The sequence below is a fragment of the Cloeon dipterum genome, chromosome 1, assembly GCF_949628265.1.
Source record: "Cloeon dipterum chromosome 1, ieCloDipt1.1, whole genome shotgun sequence".
Taxonomy (NCBI): Eukaryota; Metazoa; Arthropoda; class Insecta; order Ephemeroptera; family Baetidae; genus Cloeon; species Cloeon dipterum.
This window is the reverse complement of record NC_088786.1, coordinates 11,879,762-11,898,193: the sequence shown is the minus strand read 5'-3', so window position 1 is coordinate 11,898,193 and position 18,432 is coordinate 11,879,762. Positions and strand designations below refer to the sequence as shown.

The window sequence follows — 18,432 nt, the reverse complement described above, 5'->3', positions numbered from 1 at the left end:
GACATTGTGCCGTCGCGTTTGTAGCAAAAGTGAAATTAACTTGCTTTTAAAATGTGGAAGAAAGGAATTAGAATCTTGGGTTTTATGGAATTTTGACTAGTAATGATATATTGTTTCAAATGCTATTTTATTACTCTTTTCAATCTCCATGTCAAGAAAGTAAAATATATTTCAATAATTTCTCAAATCATTAGTACTATTTTTTGTCACTGAGAACAACACGGATCCATCAATACAAGAAACAGAAAAAAGAAATATCTGTTCTTTAAAAATGTATTATTCTATGTTGATCCACAATTTAAAATTGCTTAAATTTCCAGCACAGATTTTTGACTGCTGCTTGAAAGGGGTCACGTAATTTTAAATCTTTTCAAGAAAGGGCAGAAATAGCTGATTGCGATCGATACAGTTTTAAGTATTGCAAGAGGGTTTAACATTCCCAAATTAATATATTCAGATTTCAAAGAAAATTAAAAATAAAATACAGAAAAACATTTAACCTGGAACTTGGTAAAATATTTAAATGCAGCTCACACCGGAAGCGACTATTAGCATAGTGTCAATTTGCACAAGAACTGAAGGTGCATTGTGGTTGGATCCTATTTTGGAGCACTCTGCTCTCAGTCAGTCAAACAGTCATTGTATACAAAACATTTCACAGTTTTGTTGATTTGAACTTCTCGCTGAGCAGCTGCATCACATCTTTGTGCTTCATGTCCTTCTGTTTGACAATTTTGTAGTTTTCTTTCACGAACAATGCAAATCCTTTGGGCTCTCTTGGTGTGCCTTTTTTGTTGTTCACTATCAGCTCAAACTTACCCTTGCAGTAACCACAAACCTTCTTTTCAGTGTCCAGTGATTTGGAGGACCTTCCAAAACTGAAACAAAAATCCCCAAAGTTTACAAGGAGGCACAAGTAAGTGAGAAATCTGTCACCCAAATATTTATTTTAACACTAACCTGTACTGGCACTTGGTGCACCGATATGTGTAGGCAGTCTCAATCTGGTAGCTGTGGCAGCGCTTTATTTCAGGCAGCTCAGGGTGAATTCTGTTTGCTTTCCTAGTCCTAAAACATCACAAGATTTCACAGTTAATAAGAAAGATGAGCGTAAAGAACAAAATTTATGCATATAAAACTGGCTTTTAAATAGCAATAATTGTGAGACTGAAACATAAATTGATGCTGCAATATGGGTAGAATGACGTCATGAGCTTCGCATGAGGTATAAAATATATCTGCATCAGCGTAACTTATGACGTCAGTTTGCTAGACTACCTAATTTTTGTCTTGTTCAGATTTCCCAGCTTTCGCAGAAAAACTCAAATCTAGCGATCCAAATTTAAAGTGAGTTACCTCATTAAACTTCTTAAATTTATGTGATCCTTGATAGCCTAACAGCCTACATAAAAGAGGCCAGTCAGGTCACCTTTGAACAAATTATAATTTAAAATTGAGCACACACCATTTCTTCCAGACTGGTCCATGTCCTCCAAGCATTTCATCTATCACCCAGGTGGCGGCATGGCACATTTCGTGGATCAAAGTGTCTCTCAGTTGGCCAGCATTTTGCAATATCTGTGAATAAAATTTAACACGTCAAATTCAAAAAGGTTCCAAAAATATTTCTGACATCATTCTGGTTAAATATTATTAAATTTAAAAAACTGCACTTGGTACACATCTGAGGTCAGAAGAAACGTTATCTCATTGTCTCGTATTTTTAAGGTATTTGTTTGTCAAGGTAATAGGAAATATTTGAGCATTTCCATTGTCAGATTTGGCAAAAGGTGGTATTAGCTATTTTTCACATCTTATTACCAGCATCTTTAGAGACAACTATTTGGCATTTTAATAAATAATTAATAAAAGTTTCTATTACGCTTAAATTTAGATTCATTAAGTTAACAGTTTTTATTATTTTATTTATTTGCAGTTTTCATTTTTCTTTATTAATACCCTGCGTTTGTATTTACGAATAACTCTTGATTTCACATTCATTAAAATTAGAACATATTTAGAAATGGCAATTTTCAATAAATTCTTTTTTGATAGTAGATACAGCTTTAATTATTTCTTTTGAGTCACTAGGCGTAGGATATTAATATTTGCGAACTCTAAAAAAAGGATGGAATTTTAAGCTTCTCATTGTTAAAAAAGATTGACGAAGGTAAGTGGTAAGGTTTCACAAAATTTCGTAATATGTATCTCTTTTTGATCATGTTGAGATTTGAATTAAGTTCATTATATTCAATGACAATTGATTCTTAATTCCTGTGGTATTTCACTTTTCTGATTGGGCCAAAACAGTTGTTGTCAAGAGCGTGAGGAATGTTTTTCCTTCAAATTTTCACTGTCAGCCACCTATTCTTTAACAACCCATTTATAATTATTTTCTATCTTTTTATTAAACAACATAAATCGGATACAATTAATAATGTAACTGAAACCTACCTTGCCAGAGAGCTCAATGCGAGAAAATCTGATGGTGCCACCACCCTCAACTCTTTTCCTTTGATTGTAGCAGAAGCCTGCTGTGCTGCGTAGTCTGTTATTCCAAGTGATAGACATTTCAGGGTCGAGCTGGGGCAAAAAAGCAAACCAATTGTAAAATTTCATATAAATTAGTCGTTGAATTTCACCTTATCATCAAACACTGTTCTGTTGAAAAGCGCAAAAAGCTTTTCCACGAGATCATCTTTGCGTGGTTTGAAATTCTTCAAGAAAGGAACTGCGTCAGGATGGCAAAGTGCTGAGGACCCCTCTGCTATAAAACAATAAAAAAATGGAGGTTATTAAAAGTTTATCATTAAACTTGTATTTACAGTAGCATTAAATCACATAACACCATTGACCATAGAGAGGCAAATTTAAACTCACTTGATAATGATGCGAGGAAGCCAAGTGTGGGGCGATGAAAACCATCGTTATCTCTCTTAGGCGTTTTCCTGTCATTTTTCTTTTTACCTGCAATAAAAAATTTGGTCTTTCAGAGTTTCAAAAATTTATTTTCCTGTACCTTTTGGAGTTTGAACCTGGGTAAACAGCTTACGAGCCTCAGTCCAATTTGCCTCCTTGATTGTCACATCAGAAGAGGCATTAGCCCTGAAAAGTCGAGAATTATATCTTGGTTCAAAGAATATGTATCAAACCCACTTTCTCTGGTCATTCAGAACGCGCAGATAAAATGAAGGACTGAAATTCTTTTGCTGCTCCTCCTCATCCTCTGAAACGTCACTATCCACGTAGATCACGTCATCCTCAACTATGAACGAGTCATCACCGATTTCATATTCCTCAGGGTCCTTCCTGGGAGTCATTTCTTCGTTTTTTTTCTGCTTCTGCTTCTTGAAAACTGGCAAATAAAAAATTATTGATTAACTTTTACAATTTATTTTTCAAAGTTATGAAAATAATTGGAAAATGTGTGACATACATTGATCAACCAGCTCTTCATCGTCTTCAGACTCAGAAATAGCTCTTGCCCTGTGGAAGAATGAGTATATACAAATACTGAACTGACTGACTGATTTTCTTTATTTCCCTCTGTAATAAATAAAATGTTTTCTATTTTTATCTGTTGTGTTCTGAATGTGGGGTGGTGAGGAGCATAGTGCTCTGCTGATCCACAATAAAATCACTTTGAATCTATATAAGTCTGTAAATTTAATCCCTTATTCAACTCACCTTGCCATGGGAGATTTCACCTTCTGCTGAGGTGATGCTTTTGAGCAATGAGCACCCTCCTCATCAAACTGAGTTGACTTTTCACTCTCGTCGTCCGTTTCTGGCACAACCTGCGATAGTACCTTGACTGGTTCTTCTTCTGAGTCAGAATCAGACGTCATAACGTCAACAAGGCGAGTCTTTAATGGTGTCTTTGTGATTATAGTGCGTTTTTCCCGCTCATCCTCACTGGACGCTGAGATGCAGTCTGAACTCTCACCATTGGAATTCTCATCAGATGATATCAAGATCACCTCCCTGATAGTTTTTCCTGGTCAGAGTGTTTTATAAAAGCCAAAAAATACTTACCTCCGCTCAAGCATGCTTGGTCTCTTTTCCTTGCTCTGTTTTCTCACAATCGGAGTCTTTGCCAGGGTGCGGTCAAGCGACTTTTTGTACTCCAGGTCTCCGCTCGGGAAGCTAAACACAGAGTCTCTCATCGTGGAGGAAAGCACCGGGTTGAATGTCGAGTGGTTGGTCAGATCAACGAGAGGTTTGCACTGCTCTGAAGATGCGTACACATCAGACATCTTGGCCACAGTCTCTGGAAGCGAATCCGACCCGCTTCCTGATGTTGTAGATTGTCGAGTTGACGACTCACTTGCCCTTTGAATCGGTATTACTGAAGAGAATGAGTTTTCCTGGTTTTCCTCTGACGTCTCAATGCGTAAATGAAACGATTCCTGCGTCGACCTGTCAAATCAATTGAATAATATTAAATAATATATTCCTTTCTATTGTTTGATTTGTTGTGATGGACGCAAACATAATGTTAATTAGAATTTCCCAAGGCAGAGGAATAATCAGTTTTAATAGTTCACTGATTAAACTATTATTAGACTATTTAATAATTATTATTTAAATGAAAAGTATACTCAACTCAATTTTAAGCAACATGAGACCTCTGTTGCGAACAGAGAACAAATATATTTTTGGCAGACGCTTGAAAATCGATAATGAGATTAATAATGACAGATTCTACTCAGGGCTGGCCCCAGTGACTAGCATCAAGCACGTGAGAATATGATAATTTATATACATATTTGATTTAATTGAAAAATAAAGTTTGCTTGAGGAAAACCAGGATTAAAATTTAAATATTCCATAAATTTACCTGGCATCACTCCAAATTGTAAGGCCAGATCGATTAGAAAGTTTCTTTACACTGGTGGGTTTCTTTTGTTGTTTTGGTGGAGGCGGCTGGCTTTTGCTCCAAGGGACTCTGTCTCTGAAGTAGAAGGAAGAAGATCGGGAAGAGGCTTGGCTATGAAACGCAGGAACTGTCGTAGGTAAGGAATCAGAGCTCGAATTCAAACGAGAAGTTGCGCAGAAGGAAGAATCCCTGGAATTTGATGAGAGGACATTCCAAATAAGAAGGCGGAAATATGGTGGTGACTCAATTAGAATCCACCCCCTGCCAAAATTTCGTTCGTGCCAAGACTGTTGTTGAGTGTCCACGAATTGAGTCACAAAAAGGTAGTCATGATCATAGCAAAAATGCCTGCAGGGGAAATAATTTCAATATTTAGGATAGCTGAAAAAGAAGGGTAACTACAGCGTTATGCTCTATTGCTCAGTGAGGGGAACAGTTTTATTCAAGAAGTATTTCCTTTTATATTTTGAGCTACATACTTTGTTAAAAACGAATCACGTTAGTTTATAGCAAGGCTGTTGTGTACGTTATGTAATGGAATTATCCTGAATTTGTCAATAAAAAGGTAAATTATAAATTGAAAAATATAAGTAGTAAGTGGGAGCTTAGACAATTACCGGTTTTGTGATCTTTCAGTTAGAGGGTATCCTGTAGAAGTGCCCTGAGAGATTGGCTGTTCCAGCGCTGGCGGCTCCATGAGAAGGTGCCTGACAGCATGTCCAGAAGTATTCAGTCTCTGCAGCCACACTTGTACCTTTTCGCAGCTGCTGACCTCCGCGTCAGGGGTGGTCGCCACCTGTTGTTGTACCACGCTCACCTCATCCTCATCCTCGGTAATTTCTGCGTCCATGACACCCTTGCTGATGACTACCACACCGTCATCCTCTTCTTCAGACAGCTCATAGTGAATTAAGTTTTCTGGCACGCACTGGCTGGTTAGGCAGGTCACGTAAGTGTTTGACGTTTTGCTGGTGGTTGTTGATTTGGGTTTTGTCGGCTGGGTTTCACTCTCGTCGTCTGTCAACCAGGCGTTCAGATTTTGAATCACTGCTGCCTCTTCCCCATCAGATTCGTCTGATGTTAAAAGGGGATTTTTTATGTCTCGCGGATTGTTCATTCCTAAACTGAGCAGCCTTCCAGCATCTCAATTAAAAAATGTTGATTTTAATATAATTTACCATACACAATGGGAGAGTCAGAGATACATACCAATCACAGCGTCAATCCCGTCCTTTTTCTTCTTCTTCTTGGGCCTCCTGCGCGATATTGGTGGCGTAAACAAATTAGCAATAGCGTCAAGATTTTTCTTCTCCATTGCAGTCAAAAAGGTAATACATACATATACATCTATGTATACGAACGAGACAAAATGAAAGATTTAAGAATCAAAATTAATCATCATTCGCTAAAAAGCATTCTGATTTCTGTTCGTCTCTCGATCTGATCCTGACGGTTCTGTCGTTTAAAATTTCGCGCGGTCCTCCTGTTATTATTTGAGCTCAATTTTGTAGGCCAAATGAAACTATTCTAAATCTCATTGGTCGATTCCATTCAGGGGGCGTAAACAAATCTGATCTTCACATTGCAAGAGTCATCAACATCGGCAAGCAATCACAAACACGTGTGTTTTGAGATTTAGTTAATTTGTTGCCGGTGCAAGTCAGTGAATTACCTTGTTCTGCTAGAAAAATCGATTTAATGCAAGACCTCTAGAGGACATGAGTGTTTACTACGACGAAATAGAAATTGAAGATTTTGAATACGACGAAGAGTGGGAGATTTACCATTATCCTTGTCCATGCGGGGATCGCTTTGAAGTCTCAAAAGTAAGAATAAGTATGTATGAGTGTGAATCAGCGTCCTGATATCATACTTTTTTGTGGCCACTTAAGAAAATTTGTTTAACTTGGCATGAACGGGATTTTAGCACTGGGTTGGCCACTTTTGGAATCTGGACGCTTATTGAGTCAATACCATTATTAATGTGTGATACTAATTTCATTTTTTCTCATTATTTCTTTTCTTATTTTGGTCAATTTAATAATGTACATACATACATACTTTCCTTGGAGTATTAAAATTAAGAAAATTACTAATGGTTCGTCTACATTATTACAGGAGGACCTTCAGCAAGGACAAACAGAAGCAACCTGCCCTAGCTGCAGTCTTGTCGTGAAAATTGTTTATGATAAGGTTTGAGGTTCAAGGAATTTAAATATCAAGCATTTTAAATCTTTCCCTTTTTCTGTGCAGGACATGTTCAAGCTAGAATCAGATGAGAACACGGTAGTGAAGAATAAACCAGTGAAAGTTGCTGAGTAAATCCACCACCATGGGCAGCCGAGGCCGCGGTCAGGGACTGAGTGTCAGGACTGATAAGTTTAGCAAGCTGACAGATGAGTTGGCTATTAATCATCCTCCACAAGATTTCCCACCACGCCAACCAACTATTCCTCCTGAAAAAATCACAGTCACTGTGAGGAACATGCTGGACGTCGGTCTTTCCATGAAAGAAGTATTTTCCTCCATATGTAGCAGAACTTGAACTGTAACACCCGTTCTTATCTCTGCAGGGTATTAGATGCCGGATGGAGTCTGGCAAGTTTACCGCGTATTTGTCATATCCTTCAGAGCTTGACACTGTAAAGAAGAAGAAATCGCGCAGAAAAGGTGGTGCGAAAGACGTCACCAAACGTCTTGATGAACTGAACCAATTAGAAGACCAAAATGCTGATGACAGTGACCCTGAAGGGGTAGGTTGCGGTAATTATTAAATACATAATTTAGCTCATCAAATCATATTTATAGGGTGGAGGCTCAAAGGCCAGTTCAGATGAAGAAGAGGCAAAAGACTCAGACAACTCCCAGGCCTCTGACAGTGACGAGGAAATGGATGAGGGCAACGACTACAACCAAATGCATGATGTCGATGATGACGACGACATGGGGGCGCCTTCTGATGATGATGATGGCGAGGGAATCGAATAAGATTTTTACAATAAATGAAGTCTAATACTTAGTTTGGCTCTTTCTCTCTTTTGAACAAACTACTATAAAATTATAATTTGAAGGCTTTTCAATCAAAATTTTTATTTTACTGTGGCTATGTTTATATTTAAATGAATCAGTTACAAATAAGAGGCGAAAAGCGCTCGCTTCCACTGCAAATGTCCATTACTCAGGCTCGTGCATCATCTCACTCCACTTTGCTTTGTTGACACCCTGCGTTGCGCCAAGTCGAGCTGGATCTTGAGATGGATAGTGCACCTTGGGTGCAGAGCTAAGAGCAGCAGGTGAGCTGGCCGAACTTGAGGGTGTAGCCTTCGGCAGAGGAGCTTCAAAGCCTGGAATAGGTGGAGGTGCCTGCATTCCCACTGGCCGTACCTAAAATTTCACAAAAGGTTGTATGTTAGTATCTTTCAAAACATAATGTTATGTGACTGGGAGGAACATAAATGAATTGGCTTTTAAACTTGTAGGCCAATTCTGACTAGTTTTGATAAAGTTGAGGAAAATTGGATTTAATAACCTCTGGCCTAATTTATATTAATATCTGTATAGGCCTCTTCAAATAGTTAAATTATTTGCTAATACTGAGTACTCACTTGGCTGGGGAAGAAAAATGAGGCTGGCGAGGCAGCGATTGGCGGCGGCATCAGCATAGGTGGAATGGCAGAGGGAGCGATGCTGTACGGCTGCTGCAGGTTGAAGTAATTGCTATGCATGTCGTCCGAGGGAAGAGGCAGCGCGCCCGGCAATCCTGGCACAGGCTCCAGCTCGCTGAAGTTGCCCTCAGCATCGCGGCCCACGCCGGTCTGGCGCGCTTGCGAGCGGCCCCACTTGATAGTCACACGTCTGCCCTGCAGGATCAGCTTGTTGAAGGTGCGTTCAGCAGCAACCTCGGCCGCTGATCGTGTTGTGTACTGCACAAACGCGCACTGCTGACGCGGCACCAGCGTTACGTTGCGGATTTCGCCATATTGATAGAAGTTATCCCTGAAAACACACAATATAATGGAGCTTACAGCTAGACCAAAAATTTAAATTACAACAATTGGAATTTTACACTAATACATTTTTATGGAGATTTTTTAAGAAATGGTTAAATATTGCGAGGGGCTCTAGTGACGGAATAAATCAATTTCTTAAAAAGGTCTACAGTTCTTAATGAAATGATACAAATAATAATGCAACTGGTCTTTACTATTTACTAGAAAATTAAAAACCTTACCTTAGTTCTATTTCCGTAACCTTTTCAGATAAATTTCCCACATAAAGGGTCGTGATACTGCGGTCCTCTGGAGGCTCCAGTTTTGGCATAGCCTCAGCCCGTTTCAGCAACTTTTCAGCCACAGGGTCGTTAACACCATAATATCTGAAAATTTAAACAGTGGTAAGCAAAAAAGAGTAACACAAAGATATCTTCCCAATTAACAGGGGAAAAAGCAAAGCATAAAATTAAAAATAACACTTTGTAACAGGAAATATGACTGCACATTACATATCTGAACAACATAAATGAGTTGTGTCTGAATAAGTGACTGCTCATGAGAGCTTAAAATTACCTGTCCTTAATGTTCTGGTCAGAAAGAGGATCATCTGGATCGGTTGGCTTCTCATGGCGATAGGGACACTCCTCGCCACGCTTACACTCTCCCTTGACCCAGAACGAACAGATGTGTGGACGATTTCTCTTGTAATAAGGACTAGTGCGAGCCAGCTTCATCAGAAGATCGCTGTGCGCAGCCGCCTTGCCCACTGAGCCTGCAGGAAGAGACACATCTCCTCCTTTGGCAACCTGTTAATAAAATTTAGTTGAGTCAACTTGCTCAGATGTAAAACCTTCAATATCATACTTCAGCGTCAATGTTCTGGATGTAGTACTCCTTGTTTACATCAGATTTAGGCAGATCATCCTTGATCCTAAGCGCCTGGTCGCGCACCTGAATTGGCAGACCGTACTCAAGGTCAAGAAGACAGGTCTGGCATACGTTCTTCAACCTGCAGCAGGTTTGGCAAATTTCTGTCTTCTTGAAACGCATCCGTGCTCCAGGACACCACCGAAAAACGGTGAATGGTCTGTTGCAAATTTTACACTCTTTTCCGAAACGCTCTTTGGTCTGTAAAGGTTAAAAGTCGTTAGTATTGCATTTTTGTGGTAGTGAGCAGGACACCGTTAGCGTGTACAGTACTGATTGCAAGTCAGTGTGCCTATTTATATAGCGTAAATTTTTTACCATTCGGATATATGGATTGTCTCCCAAGCACGTCTGGCATAAAACTGGAAACTCCTGCAAAATATGTTTGCGTTAGTAAGTTTTCCTCATTAGTTGATGCATAAGACAAAAATCTAAAAGCTGATGCTCACCGACTCTTCCCAATTCTGCCGGTTGTAAGTGTTGGTTGTTTTGGACATCGCCATTGTGACCGGATAATTATTAACAAAACGATCTTAAAAAGAAGTCAGCAACTTGATCGGCTTCGATACTGATCAGTCTCATCCAGTGAAGTGAAAATTGTTGAAAATAAGAAAACGTACACACAACACCATGCAGAAACGCGCCTCGGGATTGGTCGTGCTGCGTTTATTTACTCGGGAGTTGTCGGTTTTAGCCGCCTCTGTCCATATCAGATCCAAACGGTGAGTGATTTGTGAACTAATATTAGCACGTAAATCTGCTGCGAAATACATACAGCAGCGCCATTCATAGGTTACGCCCACATATTATCATGCTCATTCAACACACTACACACACATGACACACAATCCATGTCAAATCCCATGATTCCCCTGCTAAAGAAAGGAAATTTGAGGAACTGCTCATTGGAGTTGTGTGTGTAATCATGTATTGACTTACCTGGAGGAATCAGAGGTATACATAATTATAATTGTAATTTTTGTATCTAAATATTTATATTGGGATTTTTGATAGAGTTGTTTTTTCGCTTATTTCAGAAAAAACTTGACATAACATGTTTTCATACTATGTTTGACACTTTCGTTTTTATGATATATCAAATTCCAATGGATTACAAAATTTACTGTACACATGTACACTATAAGGTCTTAATATTTTTCTGCATGCTAAATTATCAACATTTTTTAATTTTTATTACGGTTGTAATGTTTCCCTTAATGATTTCAGCTCGCTAAAACATTAACAACCATGCAATTATTAGTGATGTAATTATTACCTTTACTTCAAAAGTTTCGAAAATACACTAATACAATAATTACATAATAATTATCGTTTGACCAATTTCAACATTAGCACTTTCTCCAGAATGATATATTATATCATTTCATACTTATTGGTGAGACTGACAGTCGAAATGTGAAAGTTATTTTAAGCCCCAGTGCGACACTGGCTATACTTTTTAATAGCCAACCCCATTGATTTGGATCGATTTCCCGTAATTTTTAAACAGAAATCATGTAGACATGATGCTAATGCTAATTAATATTCAAATACCTTTTTCAGCTTTAAGCTTGACGGAAGTGCACAGTCAAGAAATTTTGATGGCAGCAGGGTGAGACTTGGTCCTGAAGGTGGTTCAAAGTCAGAATGGCTCGCTCGGCTGTGGAGACGAGTGTGTGCATAGTTTTCAACATCGCGTGCAGCATCGTGATTGTGCTGCTGAACAAATGGGTTTACGTCAACGTTGGTTTCCCAAACGTCACCCTGACGCTCGTTCACTTTTTGGTGACGGCGTTAGGCCTCAAGATCTGTCAACTCATGGGCGTGTTTCAAGTAAAGCGAGTTGACCTGATGGAGATGTTGCCAGTGGCTGTCACTTTCTGTGGCTTCGTCGTCCTAACAAATCTGAGCTTGCAGAGCAACACAATTGGCACATATCAGGTGGCCAAGGTGATGACAACGCCTCTCATTGTAGTCCTGCAACGATGCTTTTACGGCAAGAAGTTCTCATTCCCCGTGCTACTCACCTTGGTAATTTTACCTTAGCTAACAAAAAACTGCAGCTGTCAAAACAATATTTTCATAACTTCCAGATACCAATAACTCTTGGTGTCATCATTGTTTTCTTTTACGACATTCAGCTCAACCTCCTTGGCACCGTTTACGCGACCCTTGGCGTCCTGGTGACCTCCATGTACCAGATAGTAAGAGTAGAGTGTGAGTTTTTGGACAATTTATAATCCTAAATTATTATTATTCCAGTGGGTCAGCGAGAAACAGCACTCACTGCAAATGGACGCAATGCAGCTCCTGTACTATCAAGCCCCGCTGTCGGCAGCTATGCTGATGGTATTAGTGCCTTTCTTTGAGCCCATGTCCGCCACCTGGAACCGTTCCTGGTCGTCCTCTGACCTGGGCATGGTGCTCAGCTCAGGGGTGGTCGCTCTCTTCGTCAACCTGTCTATTTACTGGCTGCTTGGCAACACATCACCTTTGACGTGAGCCTCACTCCATCAAGTCACCACTGGTCTAATTTTGATTTGTTGGTTTCAGTTACAATATGGTGGGCCACCTGAAGTTTTGCCTGACACTGCTGGGCGGCTATTTACTCTTTAGAGAGCCTCTCACATTCAACCAGACGATGGGCATTCTCCTTACTATAATTGGAGTTTCAACATATGCACACTTAAAAGTAAGACAACATTTTCAAGTAAGAATTTGTGTTTTTTATCCCCTTTTCAGGTTACTGAGGACAAGCGCTCAAAAAAGGGTCTGATTGGCTGAAGACTTTAATATTATTTCTTGCCATTTTTCTCGGAATGCTAGTCGATTTTTTCGGATTCAACAGTATTGGACGCAGATCCCGTTAGGCGATAGGAAACGAGAGCTTTAACCCTTTGCAGCTGCTTTTTGCCTTGCAGCCTGAAATCGTATTATTCATCGACAATAACATATAATTAAAATTAATTTTGAAATTACCATGCTCATGAGAGATGTGATATATGCAGTTCATTTTTAATGGCTGCAGAAAACTTAATAGCGAGGCATGACGAGAATCTCAGTATTTAATGTTTGCTGTTCTATCGCAAGCTACTTTAATTGACATTAATTTAATTCATCTTGTAAGTGTTCATAAAATTTTGCCAAGAAATTATCTTATATATTATGCTTTGTTCCCCGTGAAAGAAAAGTTAGGACAAGATGCTACACAACAAAATCTTAAGAATTCTTAATGCAGCCTTAATAAAGAGAAACAAAAGATAAACTCCTTGAGTTTAAATATCCACATTTCCATCAATACAGAATGAAAACTTAAAAGTTATACCAATGGTGGTTAGATCAAAACGAGTTACAATGTTAGCTTTGCAGTATATATATTTTGTGGAGCATTTTTTAACGAATCACAAAAATCATAGCCTCACTTGTGAATAACAGAGTATATAAAAGGGAAAACACAATATCTCTTGAAATAACACAGCACACTTTCAGATTCACCTTCAGTGACAGACTAAATAATGGGAACTAAACTTACAAATAACGTAGCCGCCATTTATTCTCCACGGAACTATGTAAATAAATAAAACTTTCATTTTATGGCATCTCACAAATATCACTAGTGACGTGTATCGAAATCGAGGTAAATTTGTACTATATATAACGACAATTTTTACAACATATGTGCCACTCACATTCCACGCAACAAAGGGCATTGAAGCTAACATCACAAGCACAAAATAGCAGTTCAGGAAAATGGAACGAAATCGGTTAAAAACTTCCAAGTACTAAACAAAGTTGAAATCGCAGCTGCAAATCACCACTAAATGTGAGAAGGAAAAGTAGGGATGGATATACTTATATCACTTTGGCAGTCGGTCTCGAAGGTAAGAGAGAATCGATGGGGTTCCCTTCGACAAGATGTTCTGCCTTGGCACTTTGAACGAATTCCCTGCCAACTCTAGGCAGCTGTAAGAGTCGCCAATTATCATTCCATTCAGTACAGATGTGATTGAATACATAAGTTTTGAGTAAAACTTACTGGAGCCGAATCAAACCAAGCTGAGGTGGGACTGAACTTATATCGTTGTTGCTCAGGTCCAGAGTGGCCAGCCGAGGAATGCTGCCCAGCCCCACTGCATCAATTTCCTTAATTTTGTTGTCTCTGCACATGAGGATTTCCAGCTTGGGCAACCCATACAAACATGCTGGCACTGCTTCAAACCTAACAAACGATACAAACATATATAAACAATCCATTAAGCACTGGTGCAAGTAATTGCCTGTTAAAGGAGAAATTTATCTCGCGCAGCTGCTCAAACGCGTCAAAGTTTGGTGGCAAATCCGTCAGCAAATTTTGGCTGACCTCCAAGTACTGCAACCTTTTGCAAGCGGTCAGAGTGGTTGGCAGTGTGGTAAGCTTGTTGTTGGACAAGTTGAGCTCGGTAAGCAGTTCAGCCACCAGTGTCACGCTAAATTAGAGACAGCTTGAGCAAAATCGCCACTTTAACGACTTAAACGATGTTTTTTTACCCTGATGGAACTTGCGTAAGGAGATTCTTGCAAAGATCCACATTGTACACCTCAGCTTGTACTGCCTCTTCAAAAACTTCATCAGGCACTTCGGTAATCTGCCGCATTCCCAGGTTGAGCGATCTGCTTGACTTCATGTTGTACCTATGCAGAGTTTATTTCTTAAGAAACATATTATCATATACATATAATGGTGTTTAGTGAAAAGCTGCTATCAATTGCCAAGATTATAATATGACCATTTACCCTTCTCTCTAGTTTAAGTCATGAGGCAAAACTCGGAACATTACAAATTGAAGATACTTTACATTAATGCTCTTTGCTGTTTTTATTCCTCGTGCTAGAAGGAGCAGAATCAGGGTTCGCCAATTTTGCAATGCGCAAAAATGCACCACTGGTTTTTTGCGCAAAAAACCGGCTGGAAAAACCCACCAGTCTTGGGTTTTTCCGCACTTTTCCGAATTTAACCCGAAAATAGTCAATTTTCGCTTGAAAAGAGTCTGAAATTTCAGAAAACTATGCAGAGAGTTAAAATTTTTAGTCTCTTGGAGGAACCAGTGGCTCTAATACTGATTTTGGTGATTTTGAAAAATCCCTATTTTTGGTCATCCATCATGAAAATTTTTTATTTTCCATAAGAATGCATGTGTTTCGGAAAAATGCGCAAAATTGCAGAAAAACCCGCAAAAAAACAGTTTTTTGCAATGCAGTGGGTTTTTCCGGAAAAATGCGGGTTTTTGCGAACCCTGAGCAGAATGTCACTCTTTGAAGTTAGCTTTTCATTAAAAAGGATGGCATCTTGAACTTGTGAATTGTTTGAGAGGGAATGGTAAATTAAAGGGACAGCGAATGGAGGAGTCGTCAAGATTTGATCACTCGTTTTCCTCCTCACTCTAATTTTACTCACAATCAGCAATGAGTTTGGCATTTTTAACGATGTCTGATTAAAAATTTTCTTTGGTAATAATTTTGTTTTGGTTATTTGGATTTTGGATAATTAGTACTGCCGATGAGACCTATGGGATTGAAACAATTGATGTACAGTGCGAGAACATGTAACTTATTTTTTCCTCTTGAAATGTTATTTGCTATCCTTTCTTAGTAAAATCAGCAGAGTTTAAATTTCATTAAATCGCATGCATGTACATACTTCCTTTGTTATCTGTTTTTATTTAAACTAAATATATTACGTTGGTGTGTCATAGGCTAAATTAAAAAATAGAACTGTACAGATTTTTTAAATCCCTGGTCCATTGAACAGAAGGTGCATTGAATGTAACATGTAACACTTTTGTACTGTACAAATATCAGACGTATATGGACATTTAAAAAATTGATTCTGACTATTTCAAAGTGAGGGGGTTAGAATTCTATTAATACGTCGCTTTTTATAATTTTATTAACGTTTTAACTTACTTGTTCGGCCATGGCTGAGCATTCATTCCCGGCAAACCAGAGTTTTGATTCATGCTAGGCGACAAGTCGTTGCTCAGCTGCCCCCGGAGGACCTTGAGCACCCGCGTTGTGCCTCCTTTGATTACGTCCGTGCGGATCGTCCTCAGAGGATTGCCATCCAGCGTCAGAGTGCTCAGGTGCGGTAACAAGGACAAGCAAGCTGGCAAACTGAAGACTCGCCCAATTAAAAAAATCCAGCCATTTGAATAAATCATGCTCACTCCTTGATGCCGTTGTTGCCGACATCGAGTCGAATGAGATTTTTTAGACAAGTGACAGACTCTGGAATAACCTCCAGTTTGTTGTCGCGCAAGCACAGCACTCGAACTTGCTCCAGTGCCTCAAGTTCCGTTTCCGACAGCTCCTGCATTGATGCATAAGAGCGATTTTACGTGGTATTTTTAAGTACGTACAGCGATGCAATTTCCAGAAAGGTGCACCTCGTGAATGGAGGCACAACCCGTGAAGTCAGGCAAGTCAGTGATGTTGTTGTGTTCCGCTCTGAAAATCTCGAGTTTCCTTAACTCACCAAGTAGTGGCAAAGATGGGATCTCGTTGTTAGATAAGTCGAGTTCGCGCAAAACTGAAAGTGAAATACATAATTGATATAAGATGAAAGCGAAATTTGTAGAATTTTCATGAATTCACATTAAGCACTTTCTAAACTAATAAATATTAAATTTTAAGCACATTGAAAACCATCAGTTAGTTTCGCACACAGCATACAAGAACCATTGGAAAATTAAATATTATTTTTCCATCAAATTAAAATATTAACCTAATAAATTGCATTAAAATCACACAAAGAACCAATATTTAAGTTAGAAAACGTATTAAATGACGAGAATATCAGGGAAAACAAATAAAAAAACACTATGTGCTGCAAAACTCATGAGGCTTACACACGATTGGCGATTACAAAAATTTTATTGATTAAACAGTACTGACCCCTGAGATTTCCCACGTCAGGAGGCACATCTGCGATTTGGTTGTGCGTGGCCATTAGGTGCGTGAGGTGGGTTAGGAAACCAATACCAGGCGAGAGGACGGTCAGTCGATTGTGTGACAGGTCCTATCTCACAATAATTAGTAACCGAAAGCGTATACATTTCTGTTTAATGTGCTAAACCCTATTTATTTGCTTTCGAGGTGGTAAATATATTTTAAAATCTAAGTTATGTGTGAACTTTTCAGTCGCTAGATATTAATATATTATTAACATATTTTTGTTAAATAATATCACTGGAAGCTGGAAGTTGATTGCAAAATAGCCAACCGTAATTTTAAGCTGCAATAAAGATCAATGAACTATATTGACGGACATATTATTATGGGGCCAGTTATGGGACACCCAGCCAATTAATTCATGTCACAAGTTTTTATTATTTTTTTCCAGAGGCAATCTTGAGGCAGAATGAGTGATAATTCAATAATCACCAGTTTTTCGAGCATATTGAGATCTCCAATCGATTCAGACAAATCTTCCAAGTGATTAAAAGACAAATTCAGCTGCCGCAACTCTTTCAGGCCAAAAACTCCCTCAGGCAAATCTGTCAGCTTGTTGTGGCTCAGGTTGAGTATTTTTAATCTTTGCAGCTGGCCTATTTCATTAGGCAAAGTGCAAAGGCTGTTATGCTGAAGCTGCAATTTTAATGGTTTTGGTAAATTTGTTTGATAATGGAAGAGCAATTTGATGTACCATTAAAGTGGTTAACGCTGCTGCATATTTGATACTTGGAGAAATGCTGGTGATGCAGTTGTTACTGATGTCCAGGTTAGTCAGTGGTTCGTGGTCCCACCATTTTGAGTCTTCCTCATCACGAGCGCTATCTGAAATACGCATTTCTAGCGACTTTATTTCCAACTCGTCCAGACTGTCCAGCGTCCACACTCGCTCTGGGACTGAAAAATAAATATTTTTTCACCGATGAGTATGTATGTCATACCGCGTTTACCGATAGCAATCATATGAGATACACCTCAACCTTGAGGTCTCATGGTAAAATTTTATTTGTTGTGTGTAGTAACCAGAAGTGTGCGAAATTGCGAATAAATTTGTTGCGCAATAAATCTAACCAAGCGATTTAAAAACATATTGACGATGCTATATGCATTCTTGATGTTAAGAGTTTAATTAGAAACGCACCTGTTGTCAGACTCTTGCCTGACAGATTGAGTTTTCCACTTTTGCGAGCTTGCTTCACGATCAACGGCGATAGCTGCGAGGCCTCCATAGCTGATGTCTGTTTCTGAAATATGGGGTTAAGTTTGCCCAGGCGCCCACTGGGGCCCTTTGGAGTGGCTTGCTGCCCCCTCGGAATTCTGCTCTTCATCCCAGATGCCATTCCTGTGAAATCAGAGGTTCAGTTCATCTTTAAATGACGGAAAACTGGACGAGAAACCACCTGCACGGCCACTTTACATAATCAAAACAAAGCAGAGACTGAGAACCAGGCTGGCCAGGCTGCATGCTGACTCCCACCTCTCACACCCCTTCCCTGTGTTGAGACACATGAATTTTGCAAGGCATGAACTTTGGCGGGAAATTTAAACTGCTGCAAAAATAACACGAGCCATGCCATTGGCAAGAAGCTTTGAGTCTCACATTCAAGTTTCGAATCAGAGGGTGGCTAAAAGGTTTCCATTGGTTTG

The 18,432-nt window shown here is 39.2% G+C and overlaps 5 protein-coding genes across 6 annotated transcripts; 2 read left to right on the top strand and 3 right to left on the bottom strand.

The window, feature by feature from the left end:
* Positions 1-107: 107 nt before the first annotated feature.
* Gcna (Germ cell nuclear acidic peptidase) lies at positions 108-6,219 on the bottom strand. Its single transcript, XM_065497852.1, has 14 exons — positions 6,089-6,219; positions 5,497-6,022; positions 4,841-5,068; positions 4,036-4,419; positions 3,688-3,984; positions 3,437-3,486; positions 3,157-3,355; positions 3,020-3,105; positions 2,881-2,967; positions 2,643-2,767; positions 2,455-2,583; positions 1,466-1,578; positions 961-1,068; positions 108-878 (listed from the first exon to the last, which is right to left on the bottom strand). Exons 1-14 carry the CDS (start codon positions 6,192-6,194, stop codon positions 656-658), a joined length of 2,661 nt encoding a protein of 886 aa, XP_065353924.1. The 5' UTR covers positions 6,195-6,219; the 3' UTR covers positions 108-655.
* Positions 5,719-7,899, top strand: LOC135935032 (uncharacterized). Of its 2 annotated transcripts, none has more exons than XM_065477123.1 (5): positions 5,719-5,828; positions 6,998-7,072; positions 7,133-7,394; positions 7,453-7,632; positions 7,688-7,899. In XM_065477123.1, the coding sequence occupies exons 3-5, from the start codon at positions 7,212-7,214 to the stop codon at positions 7,865-7,867; spliced, it is 543 nt and encodes a 180-aa protein (XP_065333195.1). In that variant the 5' UTR covers positions 5,719-5,828; positions 6,998-7,072; positions 7,133-7,211; the 3' UTR covers positions 7,868-7,899. The 2 variants fall into 2 exon arrangements, with proteins under 2 accessions (XP_065333195.1, XP_065333272.1); XM_065477200.1 differs by lacking the exon at positions 5,719-5,828 and adding an exon at positions 6,095-6,207.
* A 66-nt stretch (positions 7,900-7,965) lies between these two features.
* On the bottom strand, positions 7,966-10,437 carry LOC135934592 (pre-mRNA-splicing factor RBM22). The gene is made up of 7 exons (XM_065476513.1): positions 10,248-10,437; positions 10,117-10,170; positions 9,736-9,999; positions 9,445-9,677; positions 9,111-9,254; positions 8,485-8,875; positions 7,966-8,263 (listed from the first exon to the last, which is right to left on the bottom strand). Exons 1-7 carry the CDS (start codon positions 10,299-10,301, stop codon positions 8,054-8,056), a joined length of 1,350 nt encoding a protein of 449 aa, XP_065332585.1. The 5' UTR covers positions 10,302-10,437; the 3' UTR covers positions 7,966-8,053.
* Positions 10,438-10,596: 159 nt separating this feature from the next.
* LOC135934863 (solute carrier family 35 member E3-like) lies at positions 10,597-13,517 on the top strand. Its single transcript, XM_065476912.1, has 6 exons — positions 10,597-10,752; positions 11,362-11,829; positions 11,892-12,002; positions 12,061-12,296; positions 12,352-12,490; positions 12,541-13,517. The coding sequence occupies exons 2-6, from the start codon at positions 11,446-11,448 to the stop codon at positions 12,580-12,582; spliced, it is 912 nt and encodes a 303-aa protein (XP_065332984.1). The 5' UTR covers positions 10,597-10,752; positions 11,362-11,445; the 3' UTR covers positions 12,583-13,517.
* Positions 13,156-18,332, bottom strand: LOC135948589 (leucine-rich repeat-containing protein 40-like). Its single transcript, XM_065497975.1, has 12 exons — positions 18,186-18,332; positions 17,927-18,127; positions 17,480-17,682; positions 17,218-17,421; positions 16,729-16,852; positions 16,194-16,363; positions 16,002-16,144; positions 15,742-15,948; positions 14,326-14,469; positions 14,076-14,264; positions 13,835-14,017; positions 13,156-13,761 (listed from the first exon to the last, which is right to left on the bottom strand). Exons 2-12 carry the CDS (start codon positions 18,123-18,125, stop codon positions 13,656-13,658), a joined length of 1,872 nt encoding a protein of 623 aa, XP_065354047.1. The 5' UTR covers positions 18,126-18,127; positions 18,186-18,332; the 3' UTR covers positions 13,156-13,655.
* Between the last annotated feature and the right edge of the window lie 100 nt (positions 18,333-18,432).

Coding starts and splice junctions, on each gene's coding strand:
- LOC135935032 (XM_065477123.1), top strand. CDS start 7,212: ATGGGCAGCCGAGGCCGCGGTCAGGGACTGAGTGTCAGGACTGATAAG. Junction 7,395..7,452: donor TCGGTCTTTCCATGAAAGAA/GTATTTTCCTCC, acceptor TTATCTCTGCAG/GGTATTAGATGCCGGATGGA. Junction 7,633..7,687: donor ATGACAGTGACCCTGAAGGG/GTAGGTTGCGGT, acceptor TCATATTTATAG/GGTGGAGGCTCAAAGGCCAG.
- LOC135948589 (XM_065497975.1), bottom strand. CDS start 18,125: ATGGCATCTGGGATGAAGAGCAGAATTCCGAGGGGGCAGCAAGCCACT. Junction 16,853..17,217: donor TCAATATGCTCGAAAAACTG/GTGATTATTGAA, acceptor ATTGTGAGATAG/GACCTGTCACACAATCGACT. Junction 16,364..16,728: donor TGACGTGGGAAATCTCAGGG/GTCAGTACTGTT, acceptor TTTCACTTTCAG/TTTTGCGCGAACTCGACTTA.
- Gcna (XM_065497852.1), bottom strand. CDS start 6,194: ATGGAGAAGAAAAATCTTGACGCTATTGCTAATTTGTTTACGCCACCA. Junction 4,420..4,840: donor ACAATTTGGAGTGATGCCAG/GTAAATTTATGG, acceptor TTGATTTGACAG/GTCGACGCAGGAATCGTTTC. Junction 3,106..3,156: donor GTTCTGAATGACCAGAGAAA/GTGGGTTTGATA, acceptor TCGACTTTTCAG/GGCTAATGCCTCTTCTGATG.
- LOC135934592 (XM_065476513.1), bottom strand. CDS start 10,301: ATGGCGATGTCCAAAACAACCAACACTTACAACCGGCAGAATTGGGAA. Junction 10,000..10,116: donor ACAATCCATATATCCGAATG/GTAAAAAATTTA, acceptor TAACCTTTACAG/ACCAAAGAGCGTTTCGGAAA. Junction 8,876..9,110: donor GTTACGGAAATAGAACTAAG/GTAAGGTTTTTA, acceptor GTGTGTTTTCAG/GGATAACTTCTATCAATATG.
- LOC135934863 (XM_065476912.1), top strand. CDS start 11,446: ATGGCTCGCTCGGCTGTGGAGACGAGTGTGTGCATAGTTTTCAACATC. Junction 12,003..12,060: donor TGACCTCCATGTACCAGATA/GTAAGAGTAGAG, acceptor TTATTATTCCAG/TGGGTCAGCGAGAAACAGCA. Junction 12,297..12,351: donor GGCAACACATCACCTTTGAC/GTGAGCCTCACT, acceptor TGTTGGTTTCAG/TTACAATATGGTGGGCCACC.